Source organism: Sceloporus occidentalis, unplaced genomic scaffold (genome assembly GCF_023333645.1).
Source record: "Sceloporus occidentalis isolate IW3139 unplaced genomic scaffold, rSceOcc1.0.p SCAF_4, whole genome shotgun sequence".
In the NCBI taxonomy this organism is placed as follows: Eukaryota; Metazoa; Chordata; class Lepidosauria; order Squamata; family Phrynosomatidae; genus Sceloporus; species Sceloporus occidentalis.
Window position 1 is genome coordinate 41,808,120 of NW_028316984.1, and position 15,674 is coordinate 41,823,793.

Consider the following 15,674-nt stretch of genomic DNA (forward strand, 5'->3'; position numbering starts at 1 on the left):
ATAATTTCCATATCTCTCCTTTGGGTGTCGTACCCAAGAAAGCTCCTGGGGAGTTCAGGATAATTCATCACCTCTCACACCCCCCAGGGTCTTCTGTCAATGATGCCATCCCTGATGAGCTTTGCTCAGTTAAATACGCTTCCTTTGATCTTGCAGTTCGCTTAGTCAGGTCCTGCGGCCCAGGTGCACTTATGGCCAAGTGTGACATTCAGTCAGCCTTTAGACTCCTTCCGGTTCATCCGGACGATTTTCATTTCCTTGGTTTCCAATTTGAAGGTCAATTTTACTTCGACAAGGCTATGCCTATGGGTTGCTCCATAAGTTGCTCAGCATTTGAAACCTTTAGCACCTTTCTGGAGTGGGAGTTAAAGCATAGGGCGTCTTCTTCTTTGGTTACGCATTATCTGGATGATTTTATGTTTGTGGGACCTGCTAATTCTAACATGTGTCTGGATTTATTAACTGCCTTTTCTTCCCTAGCTGCGGAAATTGGGGTTCCGCTTGCGGCTGACAAGACAGAGGGTCCAGCTAATGCTATGTCCTTTCTAGGCATTCAGTTAGATTCAGTCAATGGTTTTTCTTCTTTACCTCATTCAAAAATTGGTGTGCTGTGCGAACTTTTAGAGCAGGCCCTCCAGGCTCCCAAGCTCACGCTAAAGCAGGTACAATCCCTGCTGGGACATCTTAATTTTGCATGCAAGGTGGTGGCTCCTGGCAGAGCCTTTTGTGCTAGATTAGCCAGATCTTTAGCAGGTCCGCGGCTGCCTCACCATCACATTAGGATCACTAAAGATGTTAAGGATGACCTTCGCATTTGGCTCCAATTTCTCAAGAGTTTCAACGGTATTGCCATTTGGCAGAGAACCTGGCACATTAATGACTCTTTGCAGGTTCATTCAGATGCTGCTGGGAGCATTGGTTTCGGTTTATTTTTCAATGGCCACTGGTGTGCTGAGCGCTGGCCTGAGGCCTGGCAAGGGTCAGACATTCTCAGAGATCTGACATTCTTGGAATTTTTTCCCATTGTTGTGGCCATTCAAATTTGGTGCACCCTATTTTCAAACAAAAGAGTCCTTTTCTGGTGCGATAACCAAGCTGTGGTGTCAATTATCAACAAGCAGTCAGCAAAATCCCCCAGGGTTGTGAGTTTGTTAAGGAAGTTTGTGTTGTGTTGTTTGATTAACAATATTTCCTTCCTAGCTAAACATGTTCATGGAATATATAACGGCATTGCTGATGCAATTTCTCGTTTTCAGTTTCAGCGATTTCGACAATTAGCCCCAGAGGCAGACCTTCAACCTACCCCATGTCCTGCTTCCATGTGGGAGGTTGGCTGTCAGAAATAATGGATGGGATTTTGGGATCCATTGCTCCTTCCACATTGAAGACTTACAAAAATGCCATAAGAAAGCTGTCAGATTATTTTAATGACTCCGGAATTCAGCACGTTTGGCCTTTGTCTACCGAGGTGGTGTTGCGTTTTTTAGTTTGGTTACGCCACAATAAGGTGGCTCCTAAGACAATGTCCATCCATTTGGCTGGTATTTCTTTTTTCTCTAAGGCTGGGGGATTTGCCGATCCATGTGCCTCTTTTTTGGTAAAAAGGACAGTTGAAGGTTGGAAGCGCGCTTATGCTGTTAATAAGGACACAAGACGTCCTATTTGTTTACAATTGCTCGGTATAATTTGTGCTACTCTTCCTGTCATTTGTTCTTCTAAATACGAAGTTCAGCTGTTTTGTGCTGCATTTGCAGTTGCATTTTTTGGCGCCTTTCGTTTAGGCGAATTAGTTGCTGGGTCCAAGAGCGATTTGTCTGGCAGGGCACTGCGTGCTTCTGACTTAAATTTTATAAAGCACGGTGTCTCTTTAACTTTGCGTCGCTCCAAGTGCGACCAGTTAGGGGTTGGTCAGAATGTGGTGCTACGTCGCTTTCGTGGCTCCCCTGTTTGCCCAGTTAAAGCTCTTCGATTCTTCTGGGATGTTAGGCCTTCGTTGGCCGAATTTCTTTTCATACATGTGGATGGTTCTCCCCTGACAAGATACCAGTTTGTTTCTGTGCTCAGAATGGTCATTTCAAGTTTGGGACTCCCTGCCAGGGAGTTTGGTGGACATTCTTTTCGGATTGGTGCGGCCACTGCGGCCTCTGGGGCTGGCATGCCTGCCAGGGATATCAAGCAAGTGGGACGCTGGAGATCCAAGGCCTTTGTTGGCTACGTTCGCCCACATTTGGATCAATGTGGTGGACATTAAATCGCTCTTGGCAGGGTTGGCGGCAGGCCTCTTTAGTAGGCCTTTTGTGGCGGCAGCATAGGCCAGGATCTGAACGTTGGTGGTACCAGGGCTATGGAGTTCTGGTTTGGGAGTCACAAGGTACCCGGGGGCGATGAGCGAAGGCGTCTGGCCATTGCGGGGGCCAGAACGCAGGTGCGCCTCCCGGTGACTAGGGGCTTTGTGAATTGGAGAACGCAAGGCATGGTTTGCGCTCAAGCGGTGTTCCTTTGCCCCTAGGTCATCCCAAGCACCGGGTAGGGACCCGGCTTTGGATAATCAATCAACAGGGTGGTTGTTTGATTGCACAGATCCTGACCTTATGCTTTGTGCCAACCCTACCAATGGTTTAATAAAGTTGTGGCCTTTCTCCCATATTGGTGTTCTGTGGTTATTTTGACAAACACATGCAAGGCAAAATGCAGTCGCCCCGATAGCGGGGCAGACTGCTTTGCCGCAGCAGCGCGGCAAAACTACAAGCCCCAGAGTGCTCTGGGGCTTGCCTCGGCTCCTGATTGGCTGGTGGGGCCGGAAGGGGCGGCCCTTCCGGCCTAGGGACGCTCTAGGAGCCGGGCTTACTGGTGCGGGGCTTCCGGTCCTCCAAGGCTGCCCATTGGTGGGCTCGGCCTTGGGGGCGGGGCCCCGCAAAGGACGCAGAGGGGAGGGGCCGAGCAGTATAAATTGCTGCTTGGAGGCCTCTCCGCCTCAGTCGGCGCTTGGCTCCGAGCAGAGCGGAGCCAAGCTTGGGAAGGGAGCTAGCCTCGAGCTTCTCCCACCCGCCCACCGCTGTTTTTGGTGGTTTTTTGTCACAACTTTGCGGCAGCATAGGCCAGGATCTGAACGTTGGTGGTACCAGGGCTATGGAGTTCTGGTTTGGGAGTCACAAGGTACCCGGGGGCGATGAGCGAAGGCGTCTGGCCATTGCGGGGGCCAGAACGCAGGTGCGCCTCCCGGTGACTAGGGGCTTTGTGAATTGGAGAACGCAAGGCATGGTTTGCGCTCAAGCGGTGTTCCTTTGCCCCTAGGTCATCCCAAGCACCGGGTAGGGACCCGGCTTTGGATAATCAATCAACAGGGTGGTTGTTTGATTGCACAGATCCTGACCTTATGCTTTGTGCCAACCCTACCAATGGTTTAATAAAGTTGTGGCCTTTCTCCCATATTGGTGTTCTGTGGTTATTTTGACAAACACATGCAAGGCAAACAACCTCACAGCCATACCAAAAAGATGCCTTTCACTCTCATGGAAGGCTCCTCATATCCCATAATCACACTCGTTCCACTTGCATTTCTCCTTTCTTCTTACTTCCCCATAGATCCTCCCAATACATTAACCTTACGATCTGCTTTATGATCCGGTTCGCACCAGAAATCTCCCACTGATCACTGACATCTTCTGCACATGGATCCACCACATCTCTTCATCACCACCACTCACTCCCCTTAGGGAAGACGCAGAGCTGGCTTGTTCCAAATCAGTAAGTCACTGATCCATCTAACTCAGTACTGTCAAGACTAGGGCAGGGAACCTGTTCCAGATGTTTTTGAGTCAAATACCCATCACCCTAGCCACTGCTGCCAATAGTCAGGGATAAAGGCATTTGTAGACATGAAGCATGACATCGCCTCCACACCCATGGTCTACATTCATTGCTAGCATCTTTCTCCAGAGTTTCAAACAAGAGTCTTTCTCAGCTACCAGAATGAACCTGAGAGCTTCTGCATGCCAAACAGGTACTTTACCACCAAGTTATAGGCTATACCCCTCTCTCTTTCTCTTTACACCACTATAGTTCCCTCCATTCTCTCCAATATCTCTCCAATAACAGAACTGCAGAATAAAGGCTGGATCTTTTATAGCTTTATACTACAATATGCCCATTAATTCTTACTGTTCAATTGTTGTAACAACAAGAAAGAAGCAACCTCAGATTTCAAAAGTTGCAATAGAAGACTAAGACTGAAAGCGACTGACTTATTTTTGGCATTTTTAGATTTTTCAGATACATGAGGATATTGAGGTTCTTAAAATTGAATAGCTACAGCTTATAATAGCAACGAGACACTGGGTTGAGAATAAAGATCTGCATTTTATGGACAGAACAACTTTGGTAATTGAAAATGCTCCTATCCAATTTGAGGGCATCTTCCATCCTCCACCACCACTGCTAACCCCATTCAGCAGTAGCAGTAGCACCACACCTTCTGTGTAGCATTTTCTGGTAGCTGGAATGATTGTAGTTTGAAGGAAAAGGACAAGAACTGTGCTTTCAACAGCCCAGTGGCACATGTCTAAATCTACATCTACATTCAGCTCATTGTACAAGACAGACCAGTCCGCTTCCCACATGGATCTTATATTATTATTATTGCAATTAGGGCTGCATTCGCACTGCAGAAATAATCCAGTTTGATGCCACTTTAACTGCCATGGCTCAGTGCTATGGAATTCTGAGAATCTTAGTTTTGTGAGACGTTTAGCCTTCTCTGTCAGAGAGTTCTAATGTCACAACAAACTAAAGTTCCCATGATTCCACAGGATGGAGCCATGACAGTTAAAGTGGTATCAAAGTGGATTATTTTTGCAGTGTGGATGCAGCCTATGTTGCCATAAGCCAGTTTTATAAGCAATACAACAGCTAGTATACCACTTCATTGTCTTCTAATGGGGCCAATTACAAATGAACTCTGCAAACTTTTTTAGAACATAGCCACATAGCCCGAAAAGCCCACAAAAAACTATGAACTCTGCAAACACAGCCACAGTGATTAAATTTAAATTTAACAGCACCAAAGCCATATATTTTATACTGAAACCCACACATACCCAGTCTCCCAAAGCCCCATGCACCTCTGAAAGTACATGTGCAGGACCTGCTTGAAAAAATCTTGCTGTTCAGTAACTTCAAAACTATAAGTCAGGGTGACATGGGCCCAGTTCTTTTTCATGGCAAACATAGCTGCTCTTCTTTTCAGCCCTTTATTATGGGCGGATAAGTACAACCCCTTCCTTAGTGTTTCCACACTCCCTAGGCTAAACCATAGGGATTGCACAAGCTTCTGCTGGAATATGCAACATCAGTATCGTAGCAACTTTTACAGTTCCAATTTATTTATTATTTGTACTTCAATAATTTTTACCTTGCATTTCTATAAAGAATATCCTTAAGTCTACCCACCAAACATTTGACAGTGGTGGGGCATGGGGATGGGCTTTGTTGCTCTTCTGAATACTCTATCAGGTTCAGAACAGTGGAGACCGTTCTTATGATATCCTGGCCCCTGATCATGTATTGCTTGAAAGACCAAAACCAATTTTATTCTGGTGCAGACATTTGGCTGCACAGTAAAGGTTTTTGCATAATGGGATACAGAGCCAGACTCAGCATACCTAATTCCATAAAAATGACATCATGTATGGAGTTGCCATTCATGACCCCCCTTCTCCCATTATTCACCACACAAGTCTATTTTTGAACAAATAATCAAGTTTAAACAGTATTGAACAGTGAGTTTAGTGAACAAAGGGAGAAGGAAGAAACCAACACATAGCGCAATTGTTGGTAACTCTCAACTGTGCCCTACTCTATGGCTGTAATACTTACGGGTAAAATGATTTGAAGTGGATGGGTTGACACTATCACCACTGTCAGCGCTTTCACTGCTAGAAACATCATCATCCGATTCCCGCACAGAAGAGCAGGGCGAAGAGCCGTCAACTTCCTCAAACTTCCTCTTTAAAATTCCACTCATAGCTGCAGCTCTGTCACATGTACCTGCAATACAGAAACAGGGGCAATGAAGCAAGGAAACATTTGACTGCAGACCAGGCAATCAAGGTCTTTAGAGTCATTTCAAGATGGATATGTATGTGTGTGTGTGTGTGTGTGTATCTATCTATCTAGTAGTAGAGAAACCCCACCTGGTCATGAATACGCTTCACAGAAAACAAAGGAACAGACAGACACTTTAATATTTGGGTACCTAAGGAAATTATCGCTACCCAAACATCATTATTAAATAGCCCAAGTGGCCAGAAAGAAAACCCAAGCACTGAAACCATAACTGAAAATGACATAACTTCTTCTAGAAAGAAAGGAAATCAAAGTCAAAATATGTATGCATCAGTAGTCAAAGAGATATCCATGGTAGTCTGTTTCAGTAAGTCTACTGTATTGATACAAACACTCATGCTGCAAAAAACCAGTTAGTCGCAACAATCCTACTGGGTTCCTTTATGCCTGGCTATATCGGTATACAGGTTGAGCCTCCCTTGTTCAAAATGCTTAGGTCCAGAAGTGTTTTGGATTTTTAAATTTTATTTTGGAATATCTGTATTTGCACATATGTACCTAATGAGATATTTTGGAGATGGGACCCACGTTTAAACACAAAATTAATTTATGTTTGATATACATCTTACACACTTAGTCTGAAGGCAATTTTATACAACAGTTCATCAATTTTGTGCATGAAACAAAGTTTGTGTACAGTGAACCATCAGAAAGCAAAAGTGTCACTACCTCAGCCACCCATGAAAAAAGTTTTAGTTGTTGAAATATTTCAGATTTCAAAATTCCAGATTAGGCAAACTCAACCTGTATCATAATGGAGCTAACAAAACTCAGTTCACAAAACTCAATGTTCACAAAACTCAGCTTTGTATAAACCTGATCTCTCAGTAACCTGAGATTGAAAAAGGTCTTGTAATATCTCCTTTTGGCTAAATGCATTACAGGTTCCTATAAATCTTGTGAGCCAGAATGTAAAAGGCTGAGAAGAGGGCTCATGTGGGGAGTGGAACAGGGAGGGTACACTTTACCAGGAACCAGAAGTCTTAGGGGACCCAACCCAAGCTGCAACCCCATGATGTACTAGAAATTGATATGAGGTTATTAATGGAAATTTATCTCCCTAGAGTGACCCAGAGTCCAGATCTTGAGTGATTTGCTGGAGCCAACCTGATATAGTATTAGCCACATTCTGAAGAATGAATTGTGATCCTAGGCCTTCTCTAGAACACAAAGTGTGTGTCTGTACACTCACAATAGGACTTATAGTTAGAAGAAACAGAGTTGTGTTTCCCTGTGTGACATTCTTAAAAACTAAAGCGTCCAAGGTCCTTATATACCTCCGAAGGGAGGAGGGGTGGTTGGCAGGAAGAACAAAGCCCCATAATATTCAAGGAGGGGCAATGAACCCTAGGACAGTGACAGACATTACTACTGATATAGGTGAGGGAGTATCCAACATATAGGTGAGGAAATGTCTAGTTGACACATACAAACACACACCATCATGTCATTTCTGGTTAAAGATGCCAGTCAGGCTCCCGAAATCTACAGGGCTTAAAGCAAGGGAACTAAAAGAAAGCCAATGATATGAATGTGTCCTCTATTTATTTATTCCCTTCCCCCTAGACAAAGTTATTCCGGAGTCTGGCTCACCCAATATATTAAACTAAGAACTTGTTGAAAGTTACAAAACAGTGAGCAACCACTGTAGGCTCCTTCTTCGTGTTTGATGTTATATTAAACAAAACTAACAAAGGAGATATGGTAGAAAAGCCATGAGGCAGAGGACAACTGCCATTTCATAGAACATGTAATTTCAGAGTTAAAATTAGGATTTGTTTTTAAACGTCAGAGTTTACGGTAGGAGTAAGCTAATAGTCCATAGGTGGGACTACAACTCCCAACATTCCTTGCTTTTGGCTCTGCTGACTAGGGTTGGTAGGGATTCCAACATCTGAAGGACTATACTTTGCCCACTCCAACTTTTGAACTATAATGTATGTGTATGTTTGGGTGGGAGCATAATATATAGGAGGGGAAATACAGCCAGGTGGCAGCTTTTCAAATTCCACTTCCATTGGTAGAGGCATTCCATGAGCACAGTTCTCACCACAGGAGCCTAGGATCAAAGCCAGCAATTTTAGTAAACCTTAGATTGGTCTCTTTGTGTATACAGTATGAGTGTGTGGCTACTGTTAGTAATTGGAGAAGGTTAATTACAGTTCTGGGCAATGTTAATATTAATTCATTGTGCTATTAAATAATTTAATGAAACAATCCATTTTTAGAAATGGAGACCTTGCCAGAACAACAGCCTTTTCAAGAGTTTGTGTACATGTGAATGTGTGTGTGAGAGAGTTGTGTGACTTCAAGTCATTTCTGACTTATGGCAACCTTATCATGTTTTTTTTCTGGGGGGGAGGGGGCAACGTTTGCTCAGAGAGAGTTTGCCATTACCATCCTGGTGGTGCAGTGGTTAAATGCCTGTACTGCATCCACTACTCACAAACCACAAGGTTGTGAGTTCAGTACCAGCCAGGGGCTCAGGGCCGACTCAGCCTTGCATCCTTCTGAGGTCGCTAAAATGAATAGAATACCCAGCTTGTTGAGGGCAATTAACTTACACATTGTAAACTGCTTAGAGTGTACTTAAGTGCATTGATAAGCGGTATAGAAATGTACTTGCTATTGCTATCTTCTGAGGCTGAGAGCGTGTGACTTGCCCAAAGTCACCCAGTAGGTTTCATGGCTGAGTGGGAACTGAACCCTGGTCTCCAAAGCCCAACACTCAAACTACAACATGACGCTGGCTCTCTCGTGTATATATACAGTATCAAGAATTCAAAGCTTCACCCCCCCCCCCAGCTTAAAAAAACCCCAATACAAATGTCTTTTGGGTTAAATTAGTAATTTTGCCAAAAGTATGTACTTTACTCCATATGAAAGATTCTGCTATCTTCTCAGTTTTAAAGTTATTATCTCAGAAATACACCCAGTTTATCATTCATTCATTCAGTTAGTTATGCTGCTACATGGCAACATATATTCCATGCACACCACAACAAGGAATCTGGGTATTCTGGACTTCATTTCTTTACCTTGATAATCTATTTGTAGTCCTGCTCATGATGTTCTGCGCAAGCTGTGAGCAAGGCCTGTGGCAGAAACTTGTAAGTGAAAAGCTAGCCCCACCCACTTTGGACAACATTATGACTTCACAGCATGATGTATGGAGGATATAACCCAGGTGACCATCATGCATTCTCAAGTAGAACTTTCCCCACACACTTCATTATTATTGGATTAATTTGGATTAATGTCTTGTTCTTGTTGGATTAATGTCTTCTGTCTTGTTAATAAAAAGTATAGTATATTTTTTAATAATTGCACTGTCATTAACAACAATGACAACAACAATAAATATTATAATATATAATATAGATTATCTATCTATCTCTCTATCTATCTATCATCTATATGTGTGTTTTGTATATTAATGAAATATAATAAAAATTAGAACTCTGCATCATTCTAATGGATCTTGGGACAGAAAAGCCAAAAAGCCATCATCTTTTCGGATGGTATTTTTATGCACTAACATATATTTCAGATGGCTATTCTGGGTCAACCTGACTTAACTCCAGTTTGATTTTATCTAAGGGCAGATCAAGATGAGGCTATATGTTGCTGAAGGTTGTGGTATTTGTTTGTTTGCGGTTATTGTTTGCCTTCAAGTGATTTCTGACTTATGGTGACCCTAAGATGAACCTATGATGGGGTTTTCTTGGCAAGAGTTGTTCAGAGGATTTATGAAAATCCAGATGACATTCCTCCCATACCATATCATCCCTTTCCTAGGAACTTCCACAACCAACGACACTTTTCTGTTCCCACCTTTCACAAGGTCCCCCCACACAATTTTCTGCTTTGTCCCAGAACAAGGCAGGGTAAACCCTAATAACTTCTGCTCCAACCATAGCAATAGCAAGTACATTTCTATCCCATTTATCAGTGTACTTAAGCACTCCCTAAGCAGTTTACAATATGTAAGGTAATTGCCCCCAATAAGCTGGGTACTCATTTTAGCCACCTTGGAAGGATGTCAGGCTGAGTCAACCCTGAGCCCTTGGCTTTGTACTGAACTCACAACCTTGTGGTTTATGAGCGAGTGGCTGCAGTACGGGCATTTAACCACTGCACCTTCAAGTCTCCATGACTATAAAAGTGTAGAAGACAGTGATTCCTGTCTAGATACACAGGAGGAACCATCAGTGACCACCTGGGACAATCTGTCCCAATACAATCCACATTTTTTCCAGTCTTGATCCAACATGACTTTGATCTCAACCTTGAACAAATGTGTGAGAAGACGCCATATCAAAATATATTGCCATATGGCACAGACGTTATTGGAATATTCCCAGTACAGTTTAGCCAGAGAAGAAATATCACTCTGTGGGTCGGAAGCATGAAATTTTAAGCAACACTGGGCCATAAATACCAAGACTCTCTTATGATATTCAAACAGAATACTGACAGTAAAACCTGAAAGACTCAAATCTTGTATCTCTCTGTATGTCTGAAATTCATTACAGAGGATCAAAAGATTGGAAGGGCATGAAAACTGGAGGTCATCAGGCCATCCCATTCTGAGGCTGAACCAAAGCATGGAAAACCTACTGGATATGCTGGCTGCATGATTCTGGGTGCTGTAGTCCAAAGGGAAAAAAGAGTAATTTTTCTGGGCAGAACCCACAGTGTCCCCAGCTAAAAGGAAGCTGAAGTAGGCAGTAATGAAAAATATTTTCTCTTTTTTTCTCTATAATCCACTGATTCTATGAGTCAAAGTAGACAAACCAAGGTAAGAATGAGAAATAAAGAGTGATTCAAAAATAAATGGTGCAAAACAGAATAAGAACAGCTTTACTTTTGCACCCTTATTTTAAAATTATTCTGTAGTTTGACTCTGGTAAACAGCAGGTTCCAATGTCTCTATGTGTCAATTGGCTAATAAGAAGCAGGCAAGATGAATCCCCCCAGGCAGGGATTTCCAAATACACTCACATAAGCACTGACATTTTAAAGTCTATTTTGCAATTTAAAAGTTAACAGCTCAAAAATCTACTCCTCTCTAATTATCAAGAACATCCACGGAAGCGAAAACCCAGTGGGTTTAAATTTAAAATGTGACTCTGAAATATTAAGGTACATTTTAGATTTATAGACAGTTTAAGATTATCAAAACAACATGTTGTGAAAAACAATTAAGTACTGTTTTCTCCTTAGCAAAACATAAAAGTTACAGTGATAGCACACAGAAGAGTGTTGTCTACATGTATGTACATCTGTGGCTTCATCTACATTGCAGAATTAATACCATTTGACACCACTTTTGTTGTTATGGCTCAATGCTATGGAACTCTAGGATCTGTAATTTTGTGAGGTAGGAAGCCTCCTCTGTCAGAGAGTTCTGGTGACCCAGGAGCTACAAATCCCAGGATTCCATAGGATGGAGAAATGACAGTTAAACCAGTGCCAAACTGCATTAATTGTGCAGAGTGGTAGCAGTTGTATATACATAACTACCATTCTTTTCCACAACCTCTGACCTCTAGGGATAGATGTGGCTTCAGCATTTACACTTAACTAGAAAAAAATCCCTACTGTACCAGACTAAGGATTAATCTCTAAAATCCTGTTTCTAACAGTGGACAGACAAATGCTTCCAGGAATCCCACACTATACAAGGAACATACTATACAGACATTAGTGGCTTCCACGTCAATGGGACTGGGAATCAACTCCAGGTTTTAGACTGAATTTTAAAGGCATTATCTAAGGTGCTGAATTTGTTTAAGGGGTAGGGGTCAGCACCTAGGACAGCCTCTTTACCTTTGAGCAATTTCACCACTGCACTGACAAGGGAGTCACGTCATAGACCCCCTTCTCTGCCTCCATCACTCAGCAACACAGTGCCTCTGCACAGGCCCAGGCCCTGGGACTCCCTGTGCCCTGCAGCAGAATGGGAGATTGGAGCTTGCAGTAACCCACAGAGACCAATCCTATAGCACAAGCTTTCCACACAGACGGTCTTGGGGATCAATCTCTAATATATCCAGGTAAATCTGAAAAAAATCTTGCTAAAGGGCCATTGCTGCCAGTTAGAGTTGACAACATCAGTCTAGATGGACCATGGGTGACTTGCTGTAAGGCAGTTTCCTATGCTGCTGTAACAAGCATTTTAAATACTGCATTACAACCACTAGCAATAGCAGTAGCATTTACATTTCTATATCACTTAACAGTAAACAAAGCATTTTCTAAGTGATTTACTATGTGTTAGCCAGTTGCCCCCAACAAGATGGGTACTCACTTTACCAACCTACAAAAGGATGGAAGGCTGAGTCAACCTTGGATCCCAGGGATTGAACTATGTTGTGGCTCCAGTTCTGGCATTTAGCCATTATGCCACCTGGCCACTAAGGCGGGATACTTTCTGCAGTGCGGTTGTGACGCTGCAAGGCATCAATGGCGCACTTGAGGCGTCACAGGGGCGCCGAGACGTGCGGATGCTAGGCGTCCGTCACGTCAAAATGGCGGCGCCCGTATGTACAGGGCGCCGCCATTTTGACGCCCTCGTCATGTGTGAGGGGCGAGGGGCGTCTGAAAGCATCGCCCCTCGCACGTCACGATGGCGCCCCATAGGGCCCGTCTATCCAGCGCCTAAGACTCACTTTTATGCCTCAATCCCTCCAAACATATGGGGAGGAGAGGGATGGGTCTAGCAGCAGAAGAGAGAAGTTCTATATAGCTCATAGCACTGTATGAAACAAAGAAGGAAGACTATGTGTACTACAAGAAGAGAAGATTCCTCAGAAACTCAGGAACAATCTAGAGCCAAGGGGACTATTCTCTCAGGCGGCTCCTGAAGAAGATAAATTTGCATTTTAATAAAGACAGGTATTTATGTGAGCCTGTTTCTTCTCCCTCGCCTTCATGTTCCATTGCCTAGCAACAATATAATAGTAAAAAATGAAACAATTTGATTTACATCTCCTAATATATGGATGAAACAGGGAGCACCCTTATATTCTAACCCTTCAATAAATATATTTTGATTAAAACCAGCTGGGATGGGTAGGATAAAGAAGGACATGTATTCCAGAACTGCAGATACAAGTAATACATTCTTCCCATCCCAAGGCCAGGATACTATAACTTAAAAGCAGCCATTAGCAGTTGATTATTCTTTCAGCAGTATAACAATACAGATTCACATAAGAGATTCTTACAAGATCATGCCTAATGAAATGTACATTCTCAGAAATATTGATTGAAAATGTACTTAGCACTGTTATCCTTTACATTTTTATCTTCACCAAAAAAAAAAAAAAGCTGAATACTTTAGTTCATATACATTAGTGCTACTCAAAACAGTGCTCCACAATTTCCATTGGCTGCCATTGCCTGATGAGTTTCCAAGAAATACCCAGTAATCATATGACATACATATGGTATACTGGGAGAAAAAAGCTGGTCCATCATATCATATAGTTTGAGAAGCACTTCTATACCTTAAATATAATCAGTACAAAAGCTTAATTTCCTAAACATTTTGATAAAGGAGGGATAAATCGTTTTTAAAATGTGTTACACTAAAACAACTTAAAACCATGATTATACCCAGAAATATTTAATTGGTATATGATAACTGAGGAACTGCAAACATAACCAATGAATCAGCCAACCAAAGATTTAGATGAGGCAAGCAAAGGCTAAACAGTGTAACTGAAGTGTTGGTAAGTGACCAGTGCAACCTTTTCGCAAACATGACTGAAATGACTTTCAAAATGTGTTCTTTCAAAGCTGGGGAAGAAATGTGAATGTTGGTGGGAAGGAGGTAGGAGGCTAGAGAATGGAGAAGACTGGGAGTAAGGAAGACAAAAGAAGACTAAAAGTCAAGTCAAGGGTAAAGGTATAAATTAGCAGTGCCTCTAGCAAGAATCAATTGGTGCTGGACAAGTCGGCCCTTATAATATTCTTTTATTGTCTGCCTTCCTTCCTGGCTACATGATGTCTTCCCATGCAGCAAAAATCTTTCCTCTTACATCTGTAAACTTAGAAGGAAAATTCAAATTTTTAGCAGTTATTTAAAGCAACAACGAATTATCTGGTATATATTTCAAATAATATCTCTAAATACACTCGGCCCTCGGGTTACGAAATTAATCCGTTCCGCCGCCATTTTCGTAACCCGGAAGGCTTCGTAAGCCGAGAAAGCCATAGGCGCTAATGGAGAAAAGCCGCGATTTGGTGCGAAATAGCGCCGAAAAGCACCAAAAGGTTATTCGTAACCCGGAATAACCTTCGTAACCCGGAAATATTTTTTATTTTTATTTTTTTCGTAACCCGGAAATTTCGTATCCCGGCGCATTCGTATCCCGGGGTAAGAGTGTATGCACAATTAACTAACTCATAGTAGAACATAAGGTTTGTACAGATGAATCCACAGGCTCAACCCTCCTCCACCCCATCCCTGTTTTCACCAGTGCGCTACCTGTTCCAACAGAAGTCTATAATAGCTCCAGGGTACACCTTTTGTCCTTGGGAATGAAAATGCTGTTGCTGCTGCTGAAACACTACTATAATTGTGTATACCTCAGTTCTTCAGACACCATCAGGAAAGGCAGAAAGGTATTATATGCAATGGTGCCACAACAGCCCTTTCACACATGCTGGAAAGAGGTCTATAATATTCTTCCCATTCTGCCTGCTGGAAAGATGCATTGCTACTCATTGCATTGCAACAGGTGTCAAGTTCTCATATAGTCATACAAATCATACATACATATACAGAGTACAGATAAATAATGGCTAGAATCCTCTTGGGCTGTTAGAAGTATGTAACCTAGAGTTATACAGTCATGACTGTTTTGTATTCACGGTCCCTGCATAGTTTAAGAGCTATGTAGGGACCATGAAAGTCCTCCAGTTTTCACTTACCAGGAAGCAACCACTGTGATTGATAGGGGTCTGTTCCCCTGTCAATCAGGAAGCAGCTGGCTAACAGTTCCACTCCTCTCTCACATGAACCATTCTCACATGAGAATTGTGACAGGGACTCTCGTCCTGGCTGTCACATCCGAGATCACTTGCGGGTGTCATGCCCAGCCTGGAGGATGGCTTGGAGGACTCAGAGGATGAGCTAGAGCCCCTGGGACCTGAACCTGTAATGGAGGAGCCAGAGCCCCTGGGGCTTGAACCTGTAACGGAGGAGCCAGAGGCTGGCCCTAGTTCTGCTGGAGCAGAGTCTATGGCCCCTCCAGAGATTCAGCAGTCAAGTTTGCCTGGTGCCGAGGCTGTGGACACGGAGGAGGATCTGGGCAGTGTGCCTACCTTCAATGAGCGTCGAGCAGAAAGAGAGGGCCTTCGAAGATCTCGGAGGCTTTATCAGAAGCGTCTTCGTAATCAGACACAGCTGAAGGCCGGCTCCTTGCCTTCTTAAGCACCTGGAGCATGTGTGGTTCTTTGCCAGTGGATATCTGACTCTTTTAGAGGAAAGACTCTGTCTCTGGCTCCTTTGGCTTCTTGTCTTGACTACCCGGAAACCT

At 43.0% G+C, this 15,674-nt stretch overlaps 1 protein-coding gene across 6 annotated transcripts in view; it reads right to left on the minus strand.

Annotated features, from left to right (window-relative positions):
- Positions 1-15,674, minus strand: part of LOC149313808 (cysteine/serine-rich nuclear protein 3-like) — a 122,817-nt gene that overhangs the window by 44,288 nt on the left and 62,855 nt on the right. For 4 of the 6 annotated variants that reach the window (XM_089519832.1, XM_089519836.1, XM_089519833.1 and 1 more), the window contains one exon: positions 5,875-6,045. In XM_089519832.1, the coding sequence (XP_089375958.1) occupies positions 5,875-6,045 (171 nt within the window). Of the gene's footprint in view, positions 1-5,874; positions 6,046-14,055; positions 14,225-14,620; positions 15,074-15,674 lie in introns of those variants that run through there. The other 2 variants (XM_089519838.1, XM_089519835.1) reach the window with 2 other exon arrangements.